The sequence below is a fragment of the Eretmochelys imbricata genome, chromosome 28, assembly GCF_965152235.1.
Source record: "Eretmochelys imbricata isolate rEreImb1 chromosome 28, rEreImb1.hap1, whole genome shotgun sequence".
Lineage (NCBI taxonomy): Eukaryota > Metazoa > Chordata > Testudines > Cheloniidae > Eretmochelys > Eretmochelys imbricata.
In genome coordinates, this window is record NC_135599.1 from 7624043 (window position 1) to 7648641 (window position 24599).

At 51.4% G+C, this 24599-nt stretch overlaps 2 protein-coding genes across 3 annotated transcripts in view; one reads left to right on the forward strand and one right to left on the reverse strand.

The window, feature by feature from the left end:
• The window catches only part of LOC144258244 (uncharacterized), a 222074-nt gene that overhangs the window by 136246 nt on the left and 61229 nt on the right, over nt 1-24599 (reverse strand).
• On the forward strand, nt 1158-24401 carry LOC144258284 (uncharacterized). 2 transcript variants are annotated; one of them, XM_077806736.1, is made up of 10 exons: nt 1158-1522; nt 2519-2631; nt 2932-2964; nt 4178-4313; nt 4717-4805; nt 6402-6528; nt 19426-19539; nt 19910-20497; nt 22082-22195; nt 22757-24401. In XM_077806736.1, exons 4-10 carry the CDS (start codon nt 4268-4270, stop codon nt 23335-23337), a joined length of 1659 nt encoding a protein of 552 aa, XP_077662862.1. In that variant the 5' UTR covers nt 1158-1522; nt 2519-2631; nt 2932-2964; nt 4178-4267; the 3' UTR covers nt 23338-24401. The 2 variants fall into 2 exon arrangements, with proteins under 2 accessions (XP_077662862.1, XP_077662863.1); XM_077806737.1 differs by having other exon boundaries at nt 22760-24401.

The following is a 24599-nucleotide window of genomic DNA, read 5'->3' on the forward strand; positions in this document are numbered from 1 at the left end:
TGACGGCGAATGCAGGGCCCGGCCTGCCAGCCTCATCCAGGGACCCGTCCCCACCGGAGCCCAGGGTCCGACACGGGGGTGGCATGGTGCCCGTAGGGTGCGGGAGGCTGCTGGGCAGGAGCGGGTCAGTCTGTGTGAGCCCAGAGCCCTGCCCACGGGCTGTCTGCCCGTCACAGTGACCGGGGAGCCTTTCCCGCACCTGGGGGATGGGGAGGAAATGCGGGCTGCGGAGATGGAGAGTTTGGCCCAGAGGAATCGGATGAGGTTTTGGGGAGAACAGTCCCCCCCCGTGAGCGATGTCCAGCTCACCCCTGCCCTGATCCGTCCCCCCTTGCCGGGGTAAATAACCTTCCCATCCCCCAGCGCAAGAGATCCCGCGCTCTGGGAAATTACTCCCCCACCCGCCGGGAGGGGCATTTATGGGTCTCCCCCGGTACCCACCCGCCCTCTCCCTGTGGCTGCAGAGCCGGACGGCAGCCGAGAGGCAGAAGATGGTCTGGGAGTGGCGGGAGCTGCGAGGGTTTCTGGCGGAGCAGGAGCAGCGGCTGCTGTCCCGGCTGGAAGAGCTAGAGAGAGCCATTGCCCAGAGAAGGGATGCGGGCGTCTGCCGAGTGTCCCGGGAGATTTCCCTGCTCGGGGAGCGGGGAGGAGAGAAGGGGCAGCCGCTGAGCCCACCCCTGCAGGTCAGGCTGTCGTTGCAATGATCACACGCAGCGTTCCTGTAGGAACGTCTCCGCCCCAGGCCCCAAAGCACTTTACAAAGGGGGGACAGGGGCATTATCCCTATGGGAGAAAGGGGGAAAGTGAGGCACAGGGAGGGGCAGAGCCCTGACCAAGGTCACGCCGTAAATGCCCTGCCAATGTCTAACTGCATTTGGGCTGGAGGATGATGTCCCCTCCCTGCCATGCCGAGGCCCCGAGCCAGGCCTAAGGCCCCTCGCCATCCCAGGTGAACGGGTTTAATGGGGCCAGGGGGCTTGCGGGGCTCTCAGCCTGAGTGGGAATTTCACTCTCAAGGCGGAGAAATATTTTCTTTCTGTAAAGTGCCTCCCTGATGGCGACGTCCCAGCAGGGATTCCCGGGGGGCAGCAGCTGCTCTCTGAACGTGAACCCCAGTGTCTGAAATGCCCCAAACGCCAGAGACGCCAACGGTGGCCCCTCTGCCTGGGACAACCCCCCCGTGACTGTCTCTTCTCTCGCTCCCTCTCCAGGGTGCCGGGAGCAGTGGGAGCAGGTGAGTCCCCGGCTCCATTTCACGCCCCCCTCATGCTCAGTTACGCTGGGAAACGGCACAAAATCCGGAGCTTCCCCCTCCCCTGCAGTGCGAGACGCCGGCTTGGTGCCTGGGATCAGGTCTCCCCTCGTGGCTGCCTCACGAGGGGGAAGAGCCTGTTACTCCCTGACAGCTCCTGAGGTCCCACCAGGGCTGTCGGACCCATGGGCCGGACCCGGCCTGTCTGGCGTATTTCTGTGGCCGTCTCAGGTATTCCCGGTGTGGAGAATCTCCGCTTTCCATTTTAGCGTAAGTTTCTAGGCCTCGTGGTTGGGGAGAACCCCTCCCGCGTGCAGCCGGGGACGCTGTTGTCTTTCTGGGTCTGCCAGCGGCCGGAAGCCATGGCTCAGACGGGTGCGAACTCCTCCGTTCGTCTCGCTGGAGCGTCAGCTGAAACGAGGACACTTTCCTGCCAGCAGGCCTTGGCGGGTCACCGCTGGAACGGGGAGTGGAGCCCTGGAGGGGTGGGAACGGGGAGTTTCTGTAGGGCGGGGAGAGCAAAGGAGAGACATGAAGGCAATGGAGAGAGAGAAATGAGGGTGGAAGGAAGGGGAAAGCAGGAGCCCTGGCAGGCGTGGGATGGGGCTACTTCCCCACGGCGCGATACTGAGTGTGACCATACAGGACTTGATGAATACAGGTAAGGAAAAGGTTATTTCCTCTCCGAAGGGCAGACTCCCCCCTCGGTGTCTGTGCCTGGGTGTCCCGCTGAGAGCAGTGAGGGTCCTGCTCTGAACGGAGCCGTGCACAGAGTCTGCAAGCGACGCCCGGGCCCGCTGACCGCCCCAGGGCGTCGAATACGGCCCCCCTGCCAAACGAGGTGCAGGGTTACAGCTTCCGTGGAAGGGCTCTGGGCTTTCGGCATTCAAGGGCCCAGGCTCATTGCCTGCGAAGCATCTGTCTGGGGCCACAGTGCGATTGTGAGACACGCCCACCCTTTGGTCCCTGTCTCCTTCCTTTCCTGGTAACCCAGTGCCGGAGCCCCTTGTTCCTGGAGTAACCCAGCGGACGGGGGTGGCTCTGCACCCCACAGAACCAGTGTCCCAGAGAAAGCTCCTGAGCCCGTCTCCATTCCTCGTGTCCCATCTCTGTGGAGAGCCCAGGGCTGAGGGCTGGTGACTCGCTAGAACAGTGCCCATCTCGGGCTACAAAACACAGATCCAGGTTTGCTGGAGTTTGGGGGTTGCTGGGCTCAGGGACTGGGGATCCGGGCCCGTTTCTCACCCCTCCCTCTTTCCCCGGCAGGGAGGACGGGGCGTTTCGGGAGCCGGAGCCGGGGTTTGGGGAGCTGGAGAGGAGGCTCAGCGATTTCTCTCTGACAAGTGCCGTCCTGCAGCAGGTCCTGCGGGGATTCAAACGTGAGTGGGAGTCTGGGGGTGACGTCTCCTCTGGTTAGAGCGACCCCGGCCCTGGGGAGGAGTCGGGGACTCTCGGGATGTCACTGACCCCGGGCTCCATCTCGCAGCCCCAGCTCCGCGAGTCGCCCTTCCCCATGGAGTCGCCCTGTGGGGCTGGCTCTGTCCGCCGCGGCCGCGTTGTGGGCCTCGGTCTGTGTCCCCGTCCCGTAGTTCACAGCGGTTCCATTTGTAACCGAGGGGAACCTCCCCAGGATCGCGAGGGCCTGAATCCTCACCTCTCCCGTCCTCTCCTTCCCCTAGAGACGCTGCGACGGGAGCTGGGGAGCGACACAGGTACGTGTCCGTCTCTGACGGGCCGGGGGGAGATTTCACACCAATAACCACGTTCGCGGCAGGGGGGCGCCGCCTCCAGCCCCCACGTGCCCCTGGAAAGGGTGGAACGACGTGACGCCGGGTGAGCCCCGTGACTGGTTCGCTCCTGCTGTGCGTCCGATGGGGATTCAGAGCGAATCCGGAGCTCAGGGGGGTGGCTCCCTTTGGGAAGAGGAACAACACCCGGCGTGGTGTGAGAGACGGTGAGACACGAATAAAAGCTCCAGACCCTGAAGAGCCTGAGCGCTTTAATGAGCGACTGAACGTGGGGACAGCAGAGTCGCGGGTGCGAGGAGCGGGTGGAGCCCAGCCCTACCCTGAATAGACCCTGGCCCTGAAGGAGAGATGGGGCTGGTCTCCCGTGTACAGACTGGCTGGAAAGGGGAGGAGAGCCCTAGATTGTCTTTGGGATCATTGTGAATGAGACGGGAGCTGCTCGAGTGCGCGTCCGTGCGTCTCACGCTTTTCACATTGGTGGCCCCTTGTTTGAAGTCAGGTTTTTTTGTGGGGGGGCGGCGGGAGGATCCCCTTACATTGACTGTGAAAGGAAGAATAAAATGAGTCTCAAGGCTGAGTCTCTGTAACGTGGGTGGGTGTTTCAAGAGTAGGGGACCTTGAAGGATAAAAGTGGCAGAGTGAGACTTTGCTTTCAGGGGTTCTCAGACTTCATGGCACCGTGACCCCCTTCTGATAACAAAAATGACTACACGACCCCCAGGTGGGGGGACCGAAGCCTGAGCCCCATTGCCCCGGGTGGGGCCTGTAACCTGAGCCCTGCCGCCCAGGGCTGAAGTCCCCCGGTTTCGGCTACAGCCCTGGGCCGTGGGGCTCGGTGACCCCATTAAAAGCCAGCCCTGGTGACCCCATTAAAAGGGGGTCATGACCCACTTTGGGGTCCCAACCCGCAGTTTGACAACCGATGCTTTAGCTCATAACAAAAGTGATAATATCTCACGGCCCATCTTGTTGTCTGTCGTGAGTCACCTGGGGAAGCAAACCGCCGCTTGAGGACCGTCAGACTAGACCTTTCATTTTCTGAAGGGGAAGAGGGCATTACTTTGTATATGGGCCTGTTGTGAATGAATAGTTAGTTAGCTGCTATGCCAGGTGTGGACTGAGCCAAGGAACGATTCGTTCCCGTAAACCCCCAGTTCAGAAATCTTTCCGGCTTCAGAATCCAGCGCACAGCTGTTCCCGAGTCCCCCTGTCCCTGCCGTGTCTGGGTCACAACCAGAGACTGAAACCCCTCCGGTGCTCTGTGGAGATGAGGACGAAGCCCAAAGATTGGATCCAAAATGGCAATAGCACCGGTAGGACAGCAAAGGCCTCCAAGAATAGACAGTAACGAAGTCCCCAGCCAGAGGGAGGGGAGAGAGAAACAGAGGAGAAGCGAGGGAGAAGGCAGGTCACAAGCTCCCAGACCCGCTCGGCTCCAGTTCCTATCTCAGCACTGGACAGATTTTATCCAGCCCCCACCTCGGCCCGGCTCCCGGCCTGCCGGGGAGCGTGCTGCCCTCGGGGACCATGTCGGGCCCTGAAGGGTCTCCGTGGGGCTAGCCCTGGTGGGAAGGGCCGGGTCCGCGCCGCAGTAAGGCGACGTCGGGGCCCTGCGAGGTGGAGCGCCTAGAACGTCTCTCCGCGGGGAACGAGCCTGCGGGAGGTGCTGTGAGCGTCACTAAAGCTGGTCTCTCCAATCCCCCCCCACCCTGACAGGCTGCGGAACGACCTCCCCCTTTGCCTCCGGATGGGCCCAGCCTCCCAGGGGACAGGGAAGAGCAACGGCTGCCGGGGAGCTGGCTCAGGTAGGGATTATCGGGGCGTTGCTGGTGGGTTCCCTCTGCACTGAGAGGGGCAGGAAACCCAGAGGAGGGGGGAGCTTCTGGGGAGTTTCGTCCGGAGGTGGGAGGGGGGCAGGAAATCCACAGGGAGGAGGAAAGGAGGGGGACAGGGTGTGACAGACCTGCGGGGACTGGTTTAACCTGGGGCTTAGGTTTGAGGAACAGACCCTTGGGGGTCGGGAGAGGCAACGGCCCGACTGATGGGACAGGAAACACCCCCTCGGACAGGGCTGGCGAAATTACCAGCCTGCAGCTGGAACCCACTGACCAGAGGCTGCTGGGAGATATGAAGGGGTCACGCACCAGTGGGGCTTGACCCCATCCCCTCACACCCAGCTGCTGGCAATGAGGCGGGTGTTTGGATTCCCACCAGGGAGCTGTCCCTGGGCACTCCGTGTCCTGTACCAGCCTATGAGGCATGAGACTATCCTGTCCCATGCAGAGAGAGGGGAGGGACCAGGGCTCTCTCTTTCTCCCTGTGACGGGATCCCCGGGGTGCAGCCTGGGACCCCTATGCCCCCTTAACTCTCTAAGACCCTTTCTTGAGCAATGCAGAGTTATTAACTGGTTCCCCCACTTCATCAGTGGAAAGTGGATACACACTGGCCTTTGCAAACCTGAGCAGATTCACCACACGCTTCAGGCAAACTCCCTGCTAAAGATAAATCGTAAAACAAGTTTATCGATTACAAAAGAGAGTTTTTAAGTGATAGTCAAAAATATAAAATAAAATATAAGCACACAGTGTAAACCTTAACCCTTATCACACTCGACAGTATTTACATCAAGCAATGTTCTCGCCCCACTGGATCTTACAGTCCCTAATACACACGTTTGTCTCTTAAACCTGGGCCAATCTCCCCTGTTGAAATCATCAGTCTTGTGAGCGTCCTTGTTACTTGCAGCGTAGGTGGGGGGAGGAGAAAGGGACAAGCATGGGGCCCCTGTGTTCTGTTTTCTACCCTGAGTCCATGTGCTTGGAGACCACAAGTCCAGGCATGTCTGGGGGGCACTGCTGAGTCCCCAGGGGAGGCAATTCCCCGGTGCGTCTCCTGTCAGTGAGTCATTGAATTGTAACTCCTCTGCTGGACAGTGGCTGGTGATGTCTGCTCCGCGCCCATCCGGGTGTTGGTTACCCTCCCGTGTTGTTGTCTCTGGAGAGCTAGTATCTGGGCACGTCCAAAAACCCACAGCGTGTTTTAGTGACAGCCATACAATGCACTTCTCATAACTTAATATGCATGAACGAGACACATATTTAGACGGAACAGTGGGTTTCAGCAGATCGTAACCTTTCCCACGACACCTCACACGGCCTGCTTTATATGCAATATCACCATTATATACACAAATGAGGAATATGGGGCTTACAGGGCTGTCCCCTGTGGCATAGAGTGTCACACTCCCCTCATCCTGATGCCTCCTCTGAGGAGGGTGCAGACGGGACTCTGCTGACTGGGTGCCTCCCAGAGCTTCCATTTGATTGGTCCTGCGCTCCTGCGAATTGTGGGGTTGTGACTGGGGCAGCAGGTCCTGAGTGGGGGGCTCTTTCTCTTACAGGAGCCGGTGGCCTTCGAGGAGGTGGTTGTGTATTTTGCCAGGGAAGAGTGGGCTCTGCTGGACCCCGCTCAGCGAGACCTGTACTGGGACATCATGCAGGAGAACTATGAGAATGTGACCTCGCTGGGTAAGGATTCCCGTCCCCTCCCTCCTTAGAAAAGGAAGTGAAGAGTGAAGGTTTAGAATCACAGAAGATCAGGGTTGGAAGGGACCTCAGGAGGTGTCTAGTCCCACCCCCTGCTCAAAGCAGGGCCAATCCCCAATTTTTGCCCCACATCCCTGAATGACCCCCCTCCAGGATTGAACTCACAACCCTGGGCTTAGCAGGCCCATGCTGAAACCACTGAGCTATCCCTCCCCCCATAATGCAGCCTTAACTCTGCCCTGTTTCAGCATCACCCCGACATGCCAATGACACGCACAGTAGCCCTCTGCCCTCCCCTGCTAGAGAACGCTTTGGGAACAGGACAAAGTCGAAGGTCTTCTCTTGGCTAAGGCAAAACTTGGGTTCAGGTCTGGCATAAAGAACAGAAGCTGCCTGCCCCTGGCCAGCCCTCAAGCACTGAGCCCGCTGCATCCAAACCGGCCCAGATTTGCAAAACGTTTCCACCCCTTTATCGCCCTCCGTCCCCCAAGGACTACTCCCTCCACCCTCCGAGTACAGTTACACCTGGCCCAGTGCTCACAGCCGGAGGGCGTGCGGAGAAATGCTGGCATTCCCGTCTGTGAAACACCACACAAACAACGGCAGGTTCTCTTAGTCCTTCCTCATAGACATTATTGATTCATAGATTAAAAGGCCAGGGGGGACTATTAGGTCATCTAATCAGACCCTCCTGGACAACAGGCCGTAGAATTTCATCCAGTTACTGCGGTACTGAGCTGAATACCTGGTATTGGACTAAATCCTTCCCCAGAAAGGCATCCAGTCTTGACTTGAAGACTTCAGGGGATGGAGAACCCTCCGCTTCCCTAAATAGTTTGTTTACCTTTGCCTGACCTGTTCCCAGTGGCGACTGCCAGCTCCAGGGCTAGGGGCTTGGGGCAAAGTTAAGATAGTGTCGCGGAGGTGTTGTGGGCTTCAGCTCTTCATTTCCTGGTTTTCAGAGGTGGGTTTAGCCACTGTCCGTGTGGTGAAAGGCATGAGGCAGCTGTTGCGTGTCTGAGTTAATGACTCAAGATTGTTGAAATAACCGGCTCAGCTGGAATTATGTAATCTAACATCATCCATCAGAGATTAGTACAGCAGTATACAGCGTACAGACAGAAATAGGTACATTACCACCCTTTGTTGTCAGACTAAGAGCTGGATCTGTGTCTCTCCTGCATCCAGAGGAACTGCGCAGTGTTCATTCCCTCAACCCGGTTCCCATATCAGTATCCTTATAGAGGGTTTCAGACAAAGGAAACCTTGTTGCCAAGAATATTCTCCCAGAAACATACGTTGTGGTGTCATTTCTGTACATTCTCAGTTTACCTGATTTATGTGTGAAGGCATGATCATTTACAGCCGGGAGAACTAACAATTCTCCAAGATAACCTCTCTCAGTGGGTCCTCCTTACCCCCACAATTATTCTTCCCTGTTGATTTCCCAAGCCTACATCAGCTGTTGTAACAATCATCCCTTATTCGTTTCCCAAGTCTATACGTGCTTAAGTCAGCATTATAGATATATGTTAAGGAGGTGGTTTCCATGAACATCTGGAGTCGTAGAGACATGAAGGCTCCCAAGATTGTTAAAGTATGTAAGTGAATCAGATCTAGAGAAAGAAAGAACGATAAGCGTTTATATTTACTAACAGGTACTAACAGACACCCCCTTGTCGCTATTGTTAACTAACCAGAGCAACACTAAACTATTTAGTTATTTGTTTCTTTGAGGCTATAGCTAAGGTGCTCATGTGAGATTTATACTGCTTGAGTACTCTGCATAATTGACAAAATAAAATCAATAAAGAAACCTAACACTACTTCCATAATAACTAGCCTTAAATGTAACTCCTCTCCATGTATGAGAAATAAGTAGATTATAATCTCCATCAGGTACTAGATCTTCTAAAGACTTTTCTGCCGCATGCATGTCCGTGCTGATTTGGACAACATGTGTATCCGTTCAATTTAACAATGATTTGAGGTTTGCGGTTTATGGAGGAATATGTAGGTTAAAAACTGGTATATGACTTGCAATATCTTCTTGATGCTTAGGCTTTCTTTGGCTGATTCTTTCTGACAAAGTGGGACAGGCATAATTACAGTTTGACCACTTACGCTTTGCCCATGAGGCACAAAGAGCCACATCACATCGAAGGTCTTTGTAGTGGGTCCCTACAAATGGTCCCTCTCCATCCAGCTCAGTGGGAGACCGCTCTGCCTCACTGCGTCTCTGGGGCACCGCCCCCTATCCAGGAGTAGGGCTTAGGCAGGACAGCACAATCCAGTAGTTTTAAGGAGCCCCAGCCCCCAGGTGGGGCAGACAAACAGCCTTAAGGCTCAGGCCCTGGGGCAGGGCAGAACAAATGACAGACTGTCTGATGTCCTGGTTCTGGCCGGTGGCAGACAAACACGAGCCTTTTGGCCTAAGGGGAAGAGGCTGCCACCCCAGGGGTTGGGTTGGCAGCAGGCGTAGGGGGACCTGGGCCCACCCGACTCCACCGGGTCCCAGCCCAGGGCCCTAAGAGTGGTGGAGTGGGTCAGCAGGGATCCAGCCAAAACACGCTGACTTGTGTGCAGAGAGCAACACAACCGGACTGTAGGCTGGGGACGTCTCCTCCCTTCCCTGGCCCGGGCCCAACTTTTATACTTCCTGTCCTGCCTCGTGACTGCCAGTCTCTGCCCCCTCGGGCCCAAAGCGCAGTCCCTCCCCCTCCGGCTCGATGGGAGGCCACTGCAGCTCACCACAGTCACCATATAAAAATGTTTTATGATTAGTTGCCTGCCGTACTGTTCTTCCACATTATAGGCCACCTTCACAGTAGGAAGTCCCCACTTAGTGAGTTTCACTGGTCAGGAGACAACAGCGGCAAGCTTGTCTGTCTTGTTGGTCTGTGTAGGGCCTCCACGGCCACAGGCAGGAATTGCAACACCAAAAACATCACACCTGCAAACATATGGATACCCGCTGACAGAGCAACAAGCTAGAGCCGGTGTTCCCCATGTTTGTGTTGCTGGGTGAAGCACGAGTAGCTGCGGTAAATCCAGTCGCTCCTTGTAGATTTCTTCTTCTGTGTAATCTACTGGAGGGGCAGGGGTTAATTTGTTGAAGACAGCTGTATTTGGGTCTAATATTGGTAAAGATTCTGTAAAAGAAATGTACAGAGACTCTCTCATTGAACAAGATTTATATAACACGGGCCTTGATTAGGGTGGAGTGTCACTGATCCCCAAACTTCTAATACAGAAGTTCTTTACAGAAGTTCCCTTTATACACGGTGGGCAATAATTTAACCAAATGCCCATCTTCAGCAAGATTAGGTATCCGTCCATTTTCAGTATCCCTTAAAGCAGTGGTTCCCAGACTTGTTCCACCGCTTGTTCAGGGAAAGCCCCTGGCGGGCCGGGCCGGTTTGTTTCCCTGCCGCGTCCGCAGGTTCGGCCGATCGCGGCTCCCGCTGGCCGCGGTTCGCTTTCCAAATCCGCTCTGTTCTGCATTGACAAGCCTGATCCAGACAAACCCAAAATAGAACCAACAATTCCATCTAACTCTTGGGGACACCTGGTTCAAAAAATACCAGGTTGCGAGGCAAATGTCTGTCTGATATGTTGCTAATTTATCTATTACTGCAGTAAGACACAACTTTTTGTTCCCTTTGCATGACCAACCACGTTCCAGTGAGACAGGTTTAACGCAACAGGTGTGCGTGCAAAGTGGATATTCTTAAGCAAGGTCCCAGGTATTGAAGTAGCAGGTGAACCACTGGGTGATCCAGGTTCCGCCTTCAGGGCATCTTAAAGGCGACGAACTGGGGTCCCAGCTTCTGCTGGGAATGTCCTCCATGTGTGCAGTGTGGTAGTTAGAGGTTCTTCTAATATGAGGGTTACCACTCCCTGAGGTGACTGTGATCAGCAGAGTGGCTCATCCCATGCTGTATCACGTTCTGGAGGCTCCTCGTCTGTTGTTACAATTACGAAAACCTGTCCTGCGTCCATAGGGATGAGACCTTTAATTAACAATGAAAGATTATTCATGTATCCAAACGCTCGACCTTTATAATGCTGTGTCTGTACGATGGCTCTGAAACAACCCCATACTACTTCAGAGGAGGTGGAGCTATTCCATCTCCAGTTTACTAAAGGTATTTGATTTGCATTCTCATATCTTACTGGAAATAGAATATCACCTCCTATGAACATAAGAACGGCCAGACTGGGTCAGACCAAAGGTCCATCTAGCCCAGTATCGTGTCTTCCGACAGTGGCCAATGCCAGGTGCCCCAGAAGGAATGAACAGAACAGGGAATCACCAAGTGATCCATCCCCTGTCGCTCATTCCCAGCTTCTGGCAAACAGAGGCTAGGGACACCCTCCCTGCCCATCCTGGCATTGCGGGACCTGTCCTCCATGAATTTATCTAGTTCTTTTTTGAACCCTGTTATGGTCTTGGCCTTCACAACATCCTCTGGCAAGGAGTTCCACAGGTTGACTGTGCAGTGTGTGAAGAAATACTTCTTTTTATTTGTTTTAAACCGGCTGCCTATTAATTTCATTGGGTGACCCCCCTCGTTCTTGTATTATGAGAGGGAGTAAACAACACTTCCTTATCTATTTTCCCTACACCAGTCATGATTTTAGAGACCTCAGTCACATCCCCCCTTAGCTGTCTCTTTTCCAAGTGTGATCCCTACTAATGATTCCAGAGGGAGGTGGAGCTGTTCTCTTGCATTCCCTGTAGGGTGACGAGATAGCAAATGTGAAAAATCGGGACGGGGGTGGGGGGTAATAGGCGCCTATATAAGAAAAAGCCCCAGATATCGGGACTGTCCCTATAAAATCAGGAAATCTGGTCACCCTAATTTCCCTGCCAACCCCAAGCAATCCCACAGGACCAGGATCAGCAACCTGGTATCTTATGTGATGTCAATTTCCTGTAGAGGGAAGGGATTTTCCCTTAAACAACTTAAGTTGATTAGCATGATAAATCTTATGCAACCAGAGCCGGGTTCAGTATCTAGGGGTTCCTTTTCAACAATACAACACAGAGCCGGCTCGAGCCCCCACCCAGTAACCTGGGAAAATTACACACCACCCCCTGGGTGCCTCCAAGACGTAATACTTCCCCACTCGCAAGCACAGTCTGAGTGTCGAAAAGAAGAAAGGTTTAATGAAAGGAGGGAAGTCGGGGTAAGAAAGGGGGGTAAGCACAGTTTTGCTCCCCTTTATTCATACAGTGATGACAACAACATTGATAACAACAGTTCACTACCCCTGCATTCAGCACTAAAGTGATTTGTAACCCAACACCCGCCAGAGTGGATCCCTTGGAGCCATACAGCTCCTGTCCGCTGGATACCTGCGCAGAGTAGGTGTGTTCCTGTAAATACAGTTTGCTCCTGCAGTCTCTCCTCCCCCGCTAGCGGCCAGGGGAGAGCTCATTCAGACCCTGCTTACACCTACTTCCAGTAACAAGGATTTGATACACAGACGAACGCATCTAAAATGTCGTAGCCAAGCCCCTTACGACGCACATTATGGTCAGGTACCGCGGAGGGCAAAAGTTCTCCTGCTTTCCAATCACTTTCTCTTATTCCCTTGTCAAAATACATCTTTGCCTTTTTCTTTGGCTTTCCCAATTCATGAGCTACACCCAGGTTTACTTGTTCAAGGTGTCTCTGAAATCTTTTCATAAAAACATCCATTTTAATCCCTTCAACATGTGCATGACTCGTTTCCCACAACAAGCGTCGTGGCATTTTTATTTCTCTCCCTGTCATTACTTCAAAGGGAGTGGGGTTTCTGGCACGGGCTGGAGTAGCTCTGGTTGCCATCAGAACTAATTGACTTAAGCTATCCCAATCTGTTCCATTTACGGACACAGATTTTCTTGGTAGTCTAGTCCTCCTTTCCATCTGCCCTGAGGACTGTGGGTGATAAGGAATAGGGAACTTTTGTTTTATTCCTAATGCCAACAAATAGTTTTACATGACAGTTTCTGTAAAATGAGATCTTTGATCTGATTCCAGTTTTGCTGGAAAACCCCATCAGGAGAATACCTGTTCTGCCAATCCACATGCCATAGCTAAGGCTGTGTTGATTTGCATTGGGAAAGCGTCAGTCCATTTTGAGACTGGATCTGCTGCAACCAACAAATATTTGGTTCCCTTTTTAGTCTTGGGTAACAGACCAACAAAATAAATCTGTAAACTAGACCCTGGTCCTGAATTTCTCTGGGGTCAAAGGGGAGCATTGTTTTTTATTGCTTGTTGGATTATTTTGTGCACAGATTAAGCAATTATCAGAATATTCTCTTATATCCTTTTTCATCTGTGGCCACCAGCCCAGTGATTTTAATCTTTCCATAGTTTGTCTGTTCCCTGATGCCCTCCTGAAAGTATGTCATGGACTGAGTATATTAAATCCTTTCATATTTGTTCTGGTAACACCCATACTGGTACCTCATTCCCTGGTCTATGAGCAAACAACTTCCTGTTGCCAATGCCAATTTTGACTCCTAAGGTTTTAAAGATGACTCTTGTGACAATTCCGTTTTCTTCTGTATGTTTAATCACTACTTTAGTAACTTCCGTAGTGCTGGCAAGCCAGTCCCTATCTCTGCTGCTGCCTGCTGACACAGCCAGAGTTTCTGCAGTATTCACTGAGGGAATCGGGGTGCTCATGATTTTGTGTGAAAATGTCCACTTCTTGCCCCCTGGAGCACCTCGTTTCACAAGAGAATCAGCGACAGAATTTTCCTGGTGAAATCGAGCTGTTTTACTCTGGCTTTGTACCTTGCAAACAAAGGAAGGGGGGATGCAAGGCAAGCCATGTAAGAAAGTAGTAAGGCATAAGCCAAAGGAAATCCATAGGAGGATACAAATTGTGAGCATGCCCCAAAGGCAGAAATTCTGCAAGACCATTGCAGACCCACCCCGAATTGGATAGGAAAAGCAGGCAAAACATTCCAGTGGACATGCCACAGCGGCGAGGCCAACCTACTGGGCTGAGTGGGGTGTACATGAAAAAGAAAGAGAGGAATCGGATGGAGAAAGAACGTAGAGGCCGAAACCAGTAAAAGGTTTCCCATCTTTGTAGAAACTTGATCCACCTGTGAAAATACACAGGAATGAAGAAGTGTCAGAGCAAGGAGGTAAAGGTTTGAAAAACTGGTCTAGAGAAAAGGGAGGTGTCGTCATAGGACGCTCGTGAGGGGTAACATCATACAAAAGTGCAAAAGGGAGATGAAGGTGCAGACAAAGGGCGAAGAGCTATGTCCTTATCCTGCAATAACAGTGACAAGTGAGCTAATCAAGCATTAGAGACCTGTCCGTCCTTAACTTTCTTCTTTCTGAGCGGGTTAGTAGGTGTGTGTGTTGTGTGTAAAATTACGGGAGAGAGACCAATTAAAAAGGTGAAATGTTTGATTGCCCAATAAGCGGCTAACAAGTTACGGTCACACACTCGCAGTACTTGAGTTCCACGGGTGAAAGTACTTTGGAGGCATAAGCAATGAGCCTTCTTTTGCCATAGATTTCTTGAGAGAGACTAGCAGAGAGTGCTCTTCCCCATGAAAGGGTAGGGTCTGGTCAGGTGGTGCCAGAACTGAAGCCAAGGCTCCAGTTTGTTTCAAAGCAGTGACTGCCTTTGTATGTTCTTCTGTCCAGCACCGTTGCGCTCCCTTCCCGAGAAGCCGGGACAAGCGATACTCCTGGGGGAATTCTGCGCCACTGCGCACGCGCAGAATTTGTGTCCCCGCAGATTTCTTTGCTTCCCCACAGAAAAATGACTTTCTGACAGGGTAGCAAAGAGAAGTCACAAGAGCGGTCAGGCAACCCGCCCCCAGCAGTATGTTTTGGGTGCCCAGGGCAGCTGGCAGATGGGTAAATCACTGTGGGGTAAGAGGCAGGACTGGGGAAGACCTGGCTGGGGTGGCTCCTACCCTGTACCAGGCTCAGCTGCTAGTCTCAGCTGGGATGGGACTTCTTCTTCCCCTGCGCAGCAACCGGGGCCATGTCAGACCCACCCCCATATTTCTCCTCTGGCTGTAGGAAGCTCTGCAAACTCCCCCTCCTCCGTGCACTTCCTGCATCCATCGTTCCTCAGCTGCAGGGGGATGGGTTACTGTACAGGGAGCTGCTTCCCCATCTGCCCACCCCCCCCATTCATCCAGACTCCCTCATGTCTAGAACCTCCCACTGAGCCTCACACCCCATGCACCCAGAACCCCCCCAATGAGCCCCATTCCCCCTCCACCTGGACCACCCCAACGAGCCATCTGCACCTGCTGGATCACCACCCTACTGAGCCCCAAGCAACTGCACCTGGATCCCCACCCCACTGAACCCCCCCACTGAGCCCCACACACCCAGACCCGTCTGCTGAGTTCTGTCCCCCCCCATGCCCAGACCTCCCCCCGTTCTGAGCCCCAACCACCTTCACCTGGACCCCCCTGTAGAGTCCCATTACTGTTGCACCCAGAACCCCCCAAAAGGTCCCTGTGCATCCAGATCCCCCCTGCACCCTTATCCCCCACTGAGCCACCCGCACCCAGATTGCCCCACACAAAACCCTCTCAACTCACACCTGGATCCCCCGACACTAAGCCCCTCCACACTTGGATCCTGCCTTACTGAGCATGTCTGCCCACACCTGGTGCACCTGGCATGGAGGGGCAGGGCCCTGGGGTGTTTTGGGGCAGAGCCCGGTCCTTGCGCTGTGTCAGGGTTGGGGTGCAGCCTCACCGCTGAGTCTGTCCTGGGGTGGAGGTGGGGGGAGTTGCACAGTGATCTCCCCCCTCTGTGCAGCCAGGTGGCCTATGCTCCCCAATGCCCTGCTGGAGCCTCCGTATTTATTTGACAAATAAAATTTGAAGAATTTTGCGGAATTTTAAACTATTATGCACAGAATTTATAATTTTTTGGCACAGGATGCCCTCAGGAGTCAAGGGAGGACTGACTGAGGCAAAGTGGGGTATGAAATCTCTGTGGTAGCCAGCAAAACCTAAAAGACATCTTACACTAGTAGGTAGAGGCAAATAAAATTAGGTCTGCCTTCGGTGCGATGGTGTCTGTCCTTCCTTAGACAGACTGATTCCTGAAAAGGAAACTGATTGAGTTGTCAGGTTAGCCTTGGCTGTGTTACACCTTAGACCCCCTATAAAATGCAAGAATAAAGCTCAACACACATTGTCTGAAAGCTGTCAATGGTCGGGCTCAAATTCAAATGTAGCTCAGGTTTGGCAAGGGCCCCAGCACGTCCCCTGAGATAGCCAGCTAATGTGCGAGCTGATTGCAAGAAACCCTCTGCTGTTAACAGAGCCTTAGTCTTCCTGCACGTGTGCATTTCAGTCTCTTTGATTCATCGGTTTGGCTCCTGCTGATCTGAAGCTGCAATTGTTACAGTTCACTTTTTCAGTACTGCTTCCTGAGAGAGGCAGTGGATGCCAGGTACTAGCCGACCTAAATACCAAGTGACTGAGATCCTTCGGGCACAATTAGACGCTCACGTTCATCCCTACACGGGTGCAAAATGTTGTGAGTGCGTGGGGATTTTGTAAAAAGGTTCTTTTTTGGAGGGAGTCTGGGGGAGGGAATCTCAGGAACTCCTTGCTCAAATAATGCCAAATTTAACCGCACCCACGGAGAGTAGCAAATGCCAAGACAATCCAAGTACGGTTCTGCATTTCAGAAATGTTAGAATAGTGAACTTTTAAACAGGAAGTAGGGCTCAACCATACAATCGTAGAATATCAGGGTTGGAAGGGACCTCAGGAGGTCATCTAGTCCAACCCCCTGCCCAGAGCAGGACCAATCCCCAACTAAATCATCGCAGCCAGGGCTTTGTCAAGCCTGACCTTAAAAACCTCTAAGGAAGGAGATTCCACCACCTCCCTAGGCAACGCATTCCAGTGTTTCACCACCCTCTTAGTGAAAAAGTTTTTCCTAATATCCAACCTAAACCTCCCCCACTGCAACTTGAGACCATTACTCCTTGTTCTGTCATCTGCTACCACTGAGAACAGTCTAGATCCATCCTCTTTGGAACCCCCTTTCAGGTAGTTGAAAGCAGCTATCAAATCCCTCCTCATTCTTCTCTTCTGCAGACTAAACATCCCCAGTTCCCTCAGCCTCTCCTCATAACTCATGTGTTCCAGTCCCCTCATCATTTTCGTTGCCCTCTGCTGGACGTCTTCCAATTTTTCCACATCCTTCTTGTAGTGTGGGGCCCAAAACTGGACACAGTACTCCAGATGAGGCCTCACCAATGTCGAATAGAGGGGAACGATCACGTCCCTCGATCTGCTGGCAATGCCCCTACTTATACAGCCCAAAATGCCATTGGCCTTCTTGGCAACAAGGGCACACTGCTGACTCATATCCAGCTTCTCGTCCACTGTCACCCCTAGGTCCTTTTCCGCAGAACTGCTGCCGAGCCATTCGGTCCCTAGTCTGTAGCGGTACATGGGATTCTTCCATCCTAAGTGCAGGACTCTGCACTTGTCCTTGTTGAACCTCCTCAGATTTCTTTTGGCCCAATCCTCTAATTTGTGTAGGGCCCTCTGTATCCTATCCCTACCCTCCAGCGTATCTACCTCTCCTCCCAGTTTAGTGTCCTCTGCAAACTTGCTGAGGGTGCAATCCACACCATCCTCCAGATCATTTATGAAGATATTGAACAAAACCGGCCCCAGGACTGACCCTTGGGGCACTCCACTTGACACCGGCTGCCAACTAGACATAGAGCCATTGATCACTGTGACAGAGCTGGAGCTCTGCTATAATGAACGCAGAGCACTCGTTATTCCAGATCAGCTCCGACTCCACCACAGGGCTTGTGAGGAAACAGGACTAAGGGCTTGTCTGCTCCTCAAATGCTGCAGTAACACTTCGGTGTGGACATTAACTAGCGTCATGGGAGGGATTCTCCCATCGCCGTAGTTAATCCACCTCCCCAAGAGGTGCTCGCTATGTTGATGGAAGAATTCTTCCGTTGATCTAGAGGAGTCCACGCTGGGTTTAAGTCAGCTTAATTATGTCACTCAGAGGTGTGGATTTTTCACCCCCCAGAGTGATGGGTCAATTTAAGATTTGAGAGTCCTAAGAGACACCTGGTAAGTGGGACGGGTGAGGTTAGTGGGGGGAAGAGGGGTGCTTTGGGGATCTAGACCTGCAGGGGATGGCAGCCTATTATGAAAAAATCCTTGGCCAGTCCCCATTGCTGGTGAGCCTACACTCTATTCTAACCAGACTCCATTTTCACGTCATTTTATACATTTTTAAATATTATGATTCACATTCTTCTCTCTCCCCTGTGCACTACCTATCCCCACCACACGCACACCCCTATTCCCTACAAACTGTGACCCCAGCCACCGATCCTGATGCCGGACATTCCTCCCGGTCACAAGGTGACGTCTTCGCTCTTGGTGATGCCCTGAGTTGGTAATGAAACTTCTGGGGAATTGGAGGATCTCGCTCCCCCCTTCCTATCTGCAGCAGCCACAGTCTCTCTTCTCTGCAGGCTCCTTGGATCTTTGAGGCAGTCTCTCCTGATATCACACAGTCTTATTATTACTTCTCGTAGTCTCCTTTTCCAGAGGAATTAGTCTGTTGCTACTGAGTTAGAATATCTAATTCCCTAAGCTCGTCCTAGGTGCTTCAGGGACTAGATGAGGCAATCTCAGAAACATTAGCAATTATCTTTGAGAACTCATGTAGGACAGATGAAGTACACACGCAGTACCTATCCTTAAAAAGGAGAACAAAGAGGACCTGAGGAATTACAGATGAGTCAGACTAACTTTGAGAGTTGGAAAGATACTTGATCATATTAGAAAACAATCAGTTGGTCAGCACCTGGAGGATAAGAGCATTATGAGGAATAGTCAGCATGGATTTGTCAAGAACAAATCATACCAAACCAACCTAATTGCCTTCTTGACAAGGTTATTGGCTTAGGGTATTACAAGGAAGCAGCAGATTTGCTTAATTTTAGTACATCTTTTGACACAGACCCACATGCCATTCTCATAGGGAAACTAGGGACATGGGGTCTAGTTGAAATTATTATAAAGTTGGGTACAAAACTGGTTGAAAGACCATATTCAATTTTAATCTGCAGCAAGACAGAGTTAGGTTAGATATTAGGGGGAAAATTGTAACCACAGGGGTAGTTAAGATCCGGAATAGGATTCCAAGGAAAGCAATGGAATCCCCGTCTCTGGAAGTATTTAAGAATAGCTAAGACAAATACTTCTCAGGGATGGTCTAGGTTCACTTGTTCCTGCCTCAGTGCACGGGCTGGATTAAATGACCTCTTGAAGTCCCTTCCAGCCCTACATTTCTGTGGTTCTGTCATTCTATAACATTGCCCATGCACTAGGGGATTTTCACGCTCCTTTCCATTACTCCTGACTCACTATATTCACTAATTTCTCAAAATATGCTTCCCTAATCCCTAGCACCCCTTATGTGCTGCATTCAGTAATCTCCCTACTCCTTCCCATTCCTTTCTGCGCTGAGCCCCCCAACCCCATGCTCACCAGTCCCAGTTCCCCTGTGACTGTCTCATTCCCTTGGAGGGTCTCTGTTGGTAAGAAGCAGTTCCAAGGTGACTTCCCCTGGGCTTTCTGTAATTCGGAGTTACTTCTCTGAGTTTGGGGAGCCCCTTTGATGAGGAGTGTCTGGCTTTGTGTGCACCAGCAGAGAATTAATCCCCTTATAACCGGAGTGTCTGGCACCTTTGAGCACCTGGAGAGCTAGCTCCAGAATTTCAGTGCTTTAAAATGAGCAGGGGTTTAAAAAAGGTCGTGTTCTTTGTGAGAAATGTCCTGTGAATTCACCTGATCTCACTTGTTTTCTTTCATCTGAGCAGGGTTTCCAGTTTCCAAACCTGAGGTGATGTCCCAGCTGAAACAAAGGGAAGAGCTGTGGATCTCAGATCTCCAGAGCTCTGAGGAAAGAGGGATCCTGAGAGGAACCTGCCCAGGTGAGGAATCATTAGACCAACCCAAATACTGTCTGTGCCTGAAGGACATAGCTGGGATTCCCTACCAAGACCTTGAGAGCTCTTCGAGTTCAGGATTGTCCCCCAGCAGGTGTTGTATCCTCAGGGCCGATATCGCTCATGGATTCCTACCCATCCTGACCAACACGTGGCGGTACCTCAATTCCTAACCTGCCTTTATCCTGACCAGTGGGATGGGATGTGGAGTCAGAGTTGATTACCTCCGTTCTACCCTCTGGGGAAGAATTTGGGGGATTCCTTTCCTGATCTTTCCCCCCATCTCTCCAGTGCTTCCTTTGGCTTCCTCTCCTCTTTTCCATCCCTGCCTCTGAGGTTTCTCTCTCTGTCTCAGGAGATGATGGGATGGTGCGTGAGAAGAAGGAGCAGAAACCAAAGCAGGAGGATGCTGAGCACATGGAACTGCACGGGGGATTATCACAAAGAACTAACGGGAACGTGCCCGGGAGTCATGAGGGAAGGCAGCAGGGAAACCAGGCAGGGGGAAAAGTGGGTAAATCCATCGGTTGTGAGGAAAATCACAAGGACCTCAAGAAATGCAGTGCCCAGCAGAGAATCCTCATGGGAAAGAGAAAAAATATATGCACTGAGTGTGGGAAAACCTTCCCTGGGCTCTCACACCTTGTTATGCACCAGAGAATCCACACGGGAGAAAGACCCTACGCATGCTGCGAGTGCGGGAAAACCTTCATTCGAAGCTCCCATCTTATCAGACATAAGAAAATCCACACCGGAGAGAGACCCTATGAATGCTGCGAGTGCGGGAAAACCTTCGCTGTGCGCTCACACCTTATTATACACCAGCGAATCCACACCGGCGAGCGCCCCTACGCATGCCCTGAGTGCGGGAAAACCTTCACGCGAGGCTCACACCTTATCAGACACCAGAGAACCCACCGCGGCGCGAGGCCCTATGAAATCTGTGAGTACGGAAAAAACTTTTCTGATAGAGAAGCCCTGGTTAATCATTAGAGAATCCACCAAGGGTGGAGACCCTATGAATGGGAGTGCGGGAAAACAGTCATTTCCCGCTCAGACCTTAGGAGATATTAGAGACCCACACAGGATAGACAGGCTATAGATGATCGGAGTATGGGGGAAACGGCCATCAGAGCTCACTCCTTATTTTTGAACAGCGAAGACACAGACTGTAAACAGACATATAGACAACGACATTATTTCACCCAAGATTAATCTAGATGTTAATATTACCTTTTGATCGCTGAATCAATCGCTAGAGTAATAGACAGGAACTGTCTCTTGACACGGCTAACATCTAAGACAGTGGTCCCCAACGTGGTGCCCGCGGGTGCCGGGGCATTTTTGTGCACCCGCAGGACACCGCCAAGCTCGGCCGCCGGAGAACGGCCCACAAGTGTTGCCACTTCTCAGCGGCATTTCGGTGGCGGGGTGTCCGATGCCTGCCCCAGTCACCTGGGAATAGCAGTATGCACTGATCTAAGATACAAGTAAACTCATCAAATTAGTATCACCTCTCATTCTCTAACAATACAGGCGTGCATTTCAAAGTTCTAGCCTATCTAACATGGAATGGGCCTAATTACCATTTACTTACTTTTCTAACGTGTCTGTAAAGGTTGAATCTGGGTCAATGAGCCTGTGAGCTGCTTAACCCTTTCTGGCCCCGTGTCCCAGTGGTCTAGATTAAATTAATATAAAGTGGGTACAAAACTGATTGAAAGACCGGACTCAATCTTAAATATGGAGCAAGGGCAAGTTAGGTTGGATATTAAGAAAAAAATTGTGACTACCAGTGTAGTTAATCCCTGGAATAGGATTCCAAGGGAGGTTGTGGAACCCCCACCATTGGAAACTTTTAGGAACAGTTTAGACAAATACCTCTCAGGGATGGTCTAGGATTACTTGTTCCTGCCTCAGTGCATGGGCTTCAGTAAATAGCCTCTTGAAGTCCCTTTCAGCCCTACGTTTCTGTATAATAGATTCTATCATTCTATAACCTTCACCATACACTGGGGGATTTTCACGCTCCTTTCCATTACACCTGACTCACTATATTCCTTAACTTCTCAAAATGTGGTTTCCTGATCCCTAACACTCCTGACATACTGCACTCAGTGATCTCCCCACTCCTTCCCATTCCTTACAATGCTGAGCCCCAAAACCCTATGCTCCCCTGTCCCAGTTCCCGTATGGCAATCTCATTCCCTTCGCGGGTCTTTGTCAGTAAAAAGCAGTTCCAAGGTGACTTGCCCTTGGCTTTTTGTGATATGGAGTTACTTTCTCTAGGTTTTAGGAGCCCCGTCGATGAGGAGTATCTGGCTGTGTGTCCACCAGCAGAGCGGTGGAGAATTAATCCCCTTATAAGCAGAGTGTCTGGTACCTTTGAACACCTGGAGAGCTAGCTCCAGAATTTCTGTGCTTTAAAATGAGCAGGGGTTAAAAAAAAAAAGCAAAAAGCCACGTTCTTTATGACAAATATCCCATGAATTCACCTGATTTTACTTGTTTTCTGTCATCTGAGCAGGGTTTCCACTTTCCAAACCTGAGGTGATGGCCGAGCTGGAACCAGGGGAAGAGCTGTGGGTCTCAGATTTCCAGGGCTCGGAGGAAAGAGAGATCCTGAGAGAAAGCTGCACAGGTGAGGAATCATTAGACCAACTCAAATACAGTCTGTGCCTGAAGGACACAGCTGGGATTCCCTACCAAGACCTTGAGAGCTCTTGAAGTTCAGGATTGTCCCCCAGCAGGTGTCGTATCCTCAGAGAAGATTCCGCTCATTGCTTCCTATCCATCCTGATCAACATTTTGCAATAGCTCGCTGCCTAATCTCCCTTTATGCTGAGCATCGGGATGGGATAGAAATCATAGAATATCAGGGTTGGAAGGGACCTCAGGAGATCATCTAGTCCAACCCCCCTGCTCAAAGCAGGACCAATCCCCAATTTTTGCCCCAGATCCCTAAATGGCCCCCTCAAGGATTGAACTCACAACCCTGGGTTTAGCAGGCCAATGCTCAAACCACTGAGCTATCCCTCCCCCCCTTGTGTGGTGATAGAGTTGATCCCCTCCTCTCTCCCGTATGGGAAAGAGTTTGGGGGAATTCATTCATTTCCTGATATTTTCCCCCATCTCTCTAGCATTCCCTTTGGTTTCCTCTCCCCTTTTCCATCCCTGCTTCTGAAGTTTCTCTCTGTCTCAGGAGACGATGGGATGGTGAGTGAGAAGACGGAGCAGAATCCAGATCAGAAAGATGCTGAGCACGTGGAAATGAATGGGGCATTATCACAAAGCACTGAAGGGTACGTGTCCAGGAGTCATGAAGACAGGCAGCAGGGAAACCAGCCAGGGGAGAAAGTAGGTAAATCCAACAGCTGTGAGGAAAACCACAAGGACCTGAAGGAAACCACTGCCCAGAAGAGAATCCTCATGGGAGAGAGAGAAAACATGTGCCCTGAGTGTGGAAAAACCTTCCTTTGGCGCTCCCACATCATTGAACATCAGAGGATCCACACAGGAGAGAGACCTTATGCATGCTGCGAGTGCGGGAAAACCTTCATTCGACACTCACATCTTCTTAGACATCGGAAAATCCACACCGGAGAGAGACCCTATGGATGCTGTGAGTGTGGGAAAACCTTCACTCGGCGCTCACACCTTATTACACACCAGATAACCCATGGAGGCTCAAGTCCCTATGGATGCTGTGAGTGTGGGAAAACCTTCACTCGGCACTCCTACCTTATTAGACATCAAAGAACCCATGCTTGCCAGGAGCCCTAGGAATGCTGGGACAATAGAACAAACTTCTTTCTGTTTGATCAGCCCTTATTGATCGTCAGAGAATCCAGAAAGGAGAGAGACGACCTTATGAATGTTGTGAGTGCGGGAAAGCTTTCATTTACCACTCAGACCTTAGGAGATAAAAGATGGTCCATGTAGGATAGAGGCTCTGAGTGCCAGAAAAGCTTCCATCAGAGGTCACACCTTATTTATCATGAAAGAAGCCACAAGGGAGATAAACATCATAAGTACTTTGTCGAGGGCTAACTACAAATGTTGTGGTCTCTCAGCTCCCCCAGGTGAGTGGTCCAATTTTGCTTTTTGCAGCTTGCCCTTCTTTGGAGTAAATCTCCAAAGACCCTTTCTATCAACTTCTTCGTTCTATGAGTCAGAGGCATATGAGTCCCTCTTACTAGGGTGCTGAACACAATGCCATCCACAGCCTCAGAAACAACTCTGACATCATAATCAAAGAGGTTGACAAAGGAGGTGCTCTCGTCATCATGAATAAGTTGGAATATGAACAAGAGGCTGCTTGGCAGTTCTCCAACACCACTTTCTACAGGCCATTGCCCTCTGATCCCACTGAGGGTTACCAAAAGAAATGACACCATCTGCTCAAGAAACTCCCTGAAAAAGCACAGGAACAGATCTGTGCAGACACATGCCTAGAACCCCGACCTGGGGTCTTCTATCTGCTACCCAAGATCCATAAACCTGGAAATCCTGGGCGCCCCATCATCTCAGGCATTGGCACCCTGACAGCAGGATTGTCTGGCTATGTAGACTCCCTCCTCAGACCCTACGCTACCAGCACTCCCAGCTACCTTCGAGACACCACTGACTTCCTGAGGAAACTACAATCCATCGGTGATCTTCCTGATAACACCATCCTGGCCACCATGGATGTAGAAGCCCTCTACACCAACATTCCACACAAAGATGGACTACAAGCCGTCAGGAACACTATCCCCGATAATGTCATGGCTAACCTGGTGGCTGAACTTTGTGACTTTGTCCTCACCCATAACTGTTTTACATTTGGGGACAATGTATACCTTCAGATCAGCGGCACTGCTATGGGTACCCGCATGGCCCCACAGTATGCCAACATTTTTATGGCTGATTTAGAACAACGCTTTCTCAGCTCTCATCCCCTAACGCCCCTACTCTACTTGCGCTATATTGATGACATCTTCATCATCTGGACCCATGGAAAAGAAGCCCTTGAGGAATTCCACCATGATTTCAACAATTTCCAT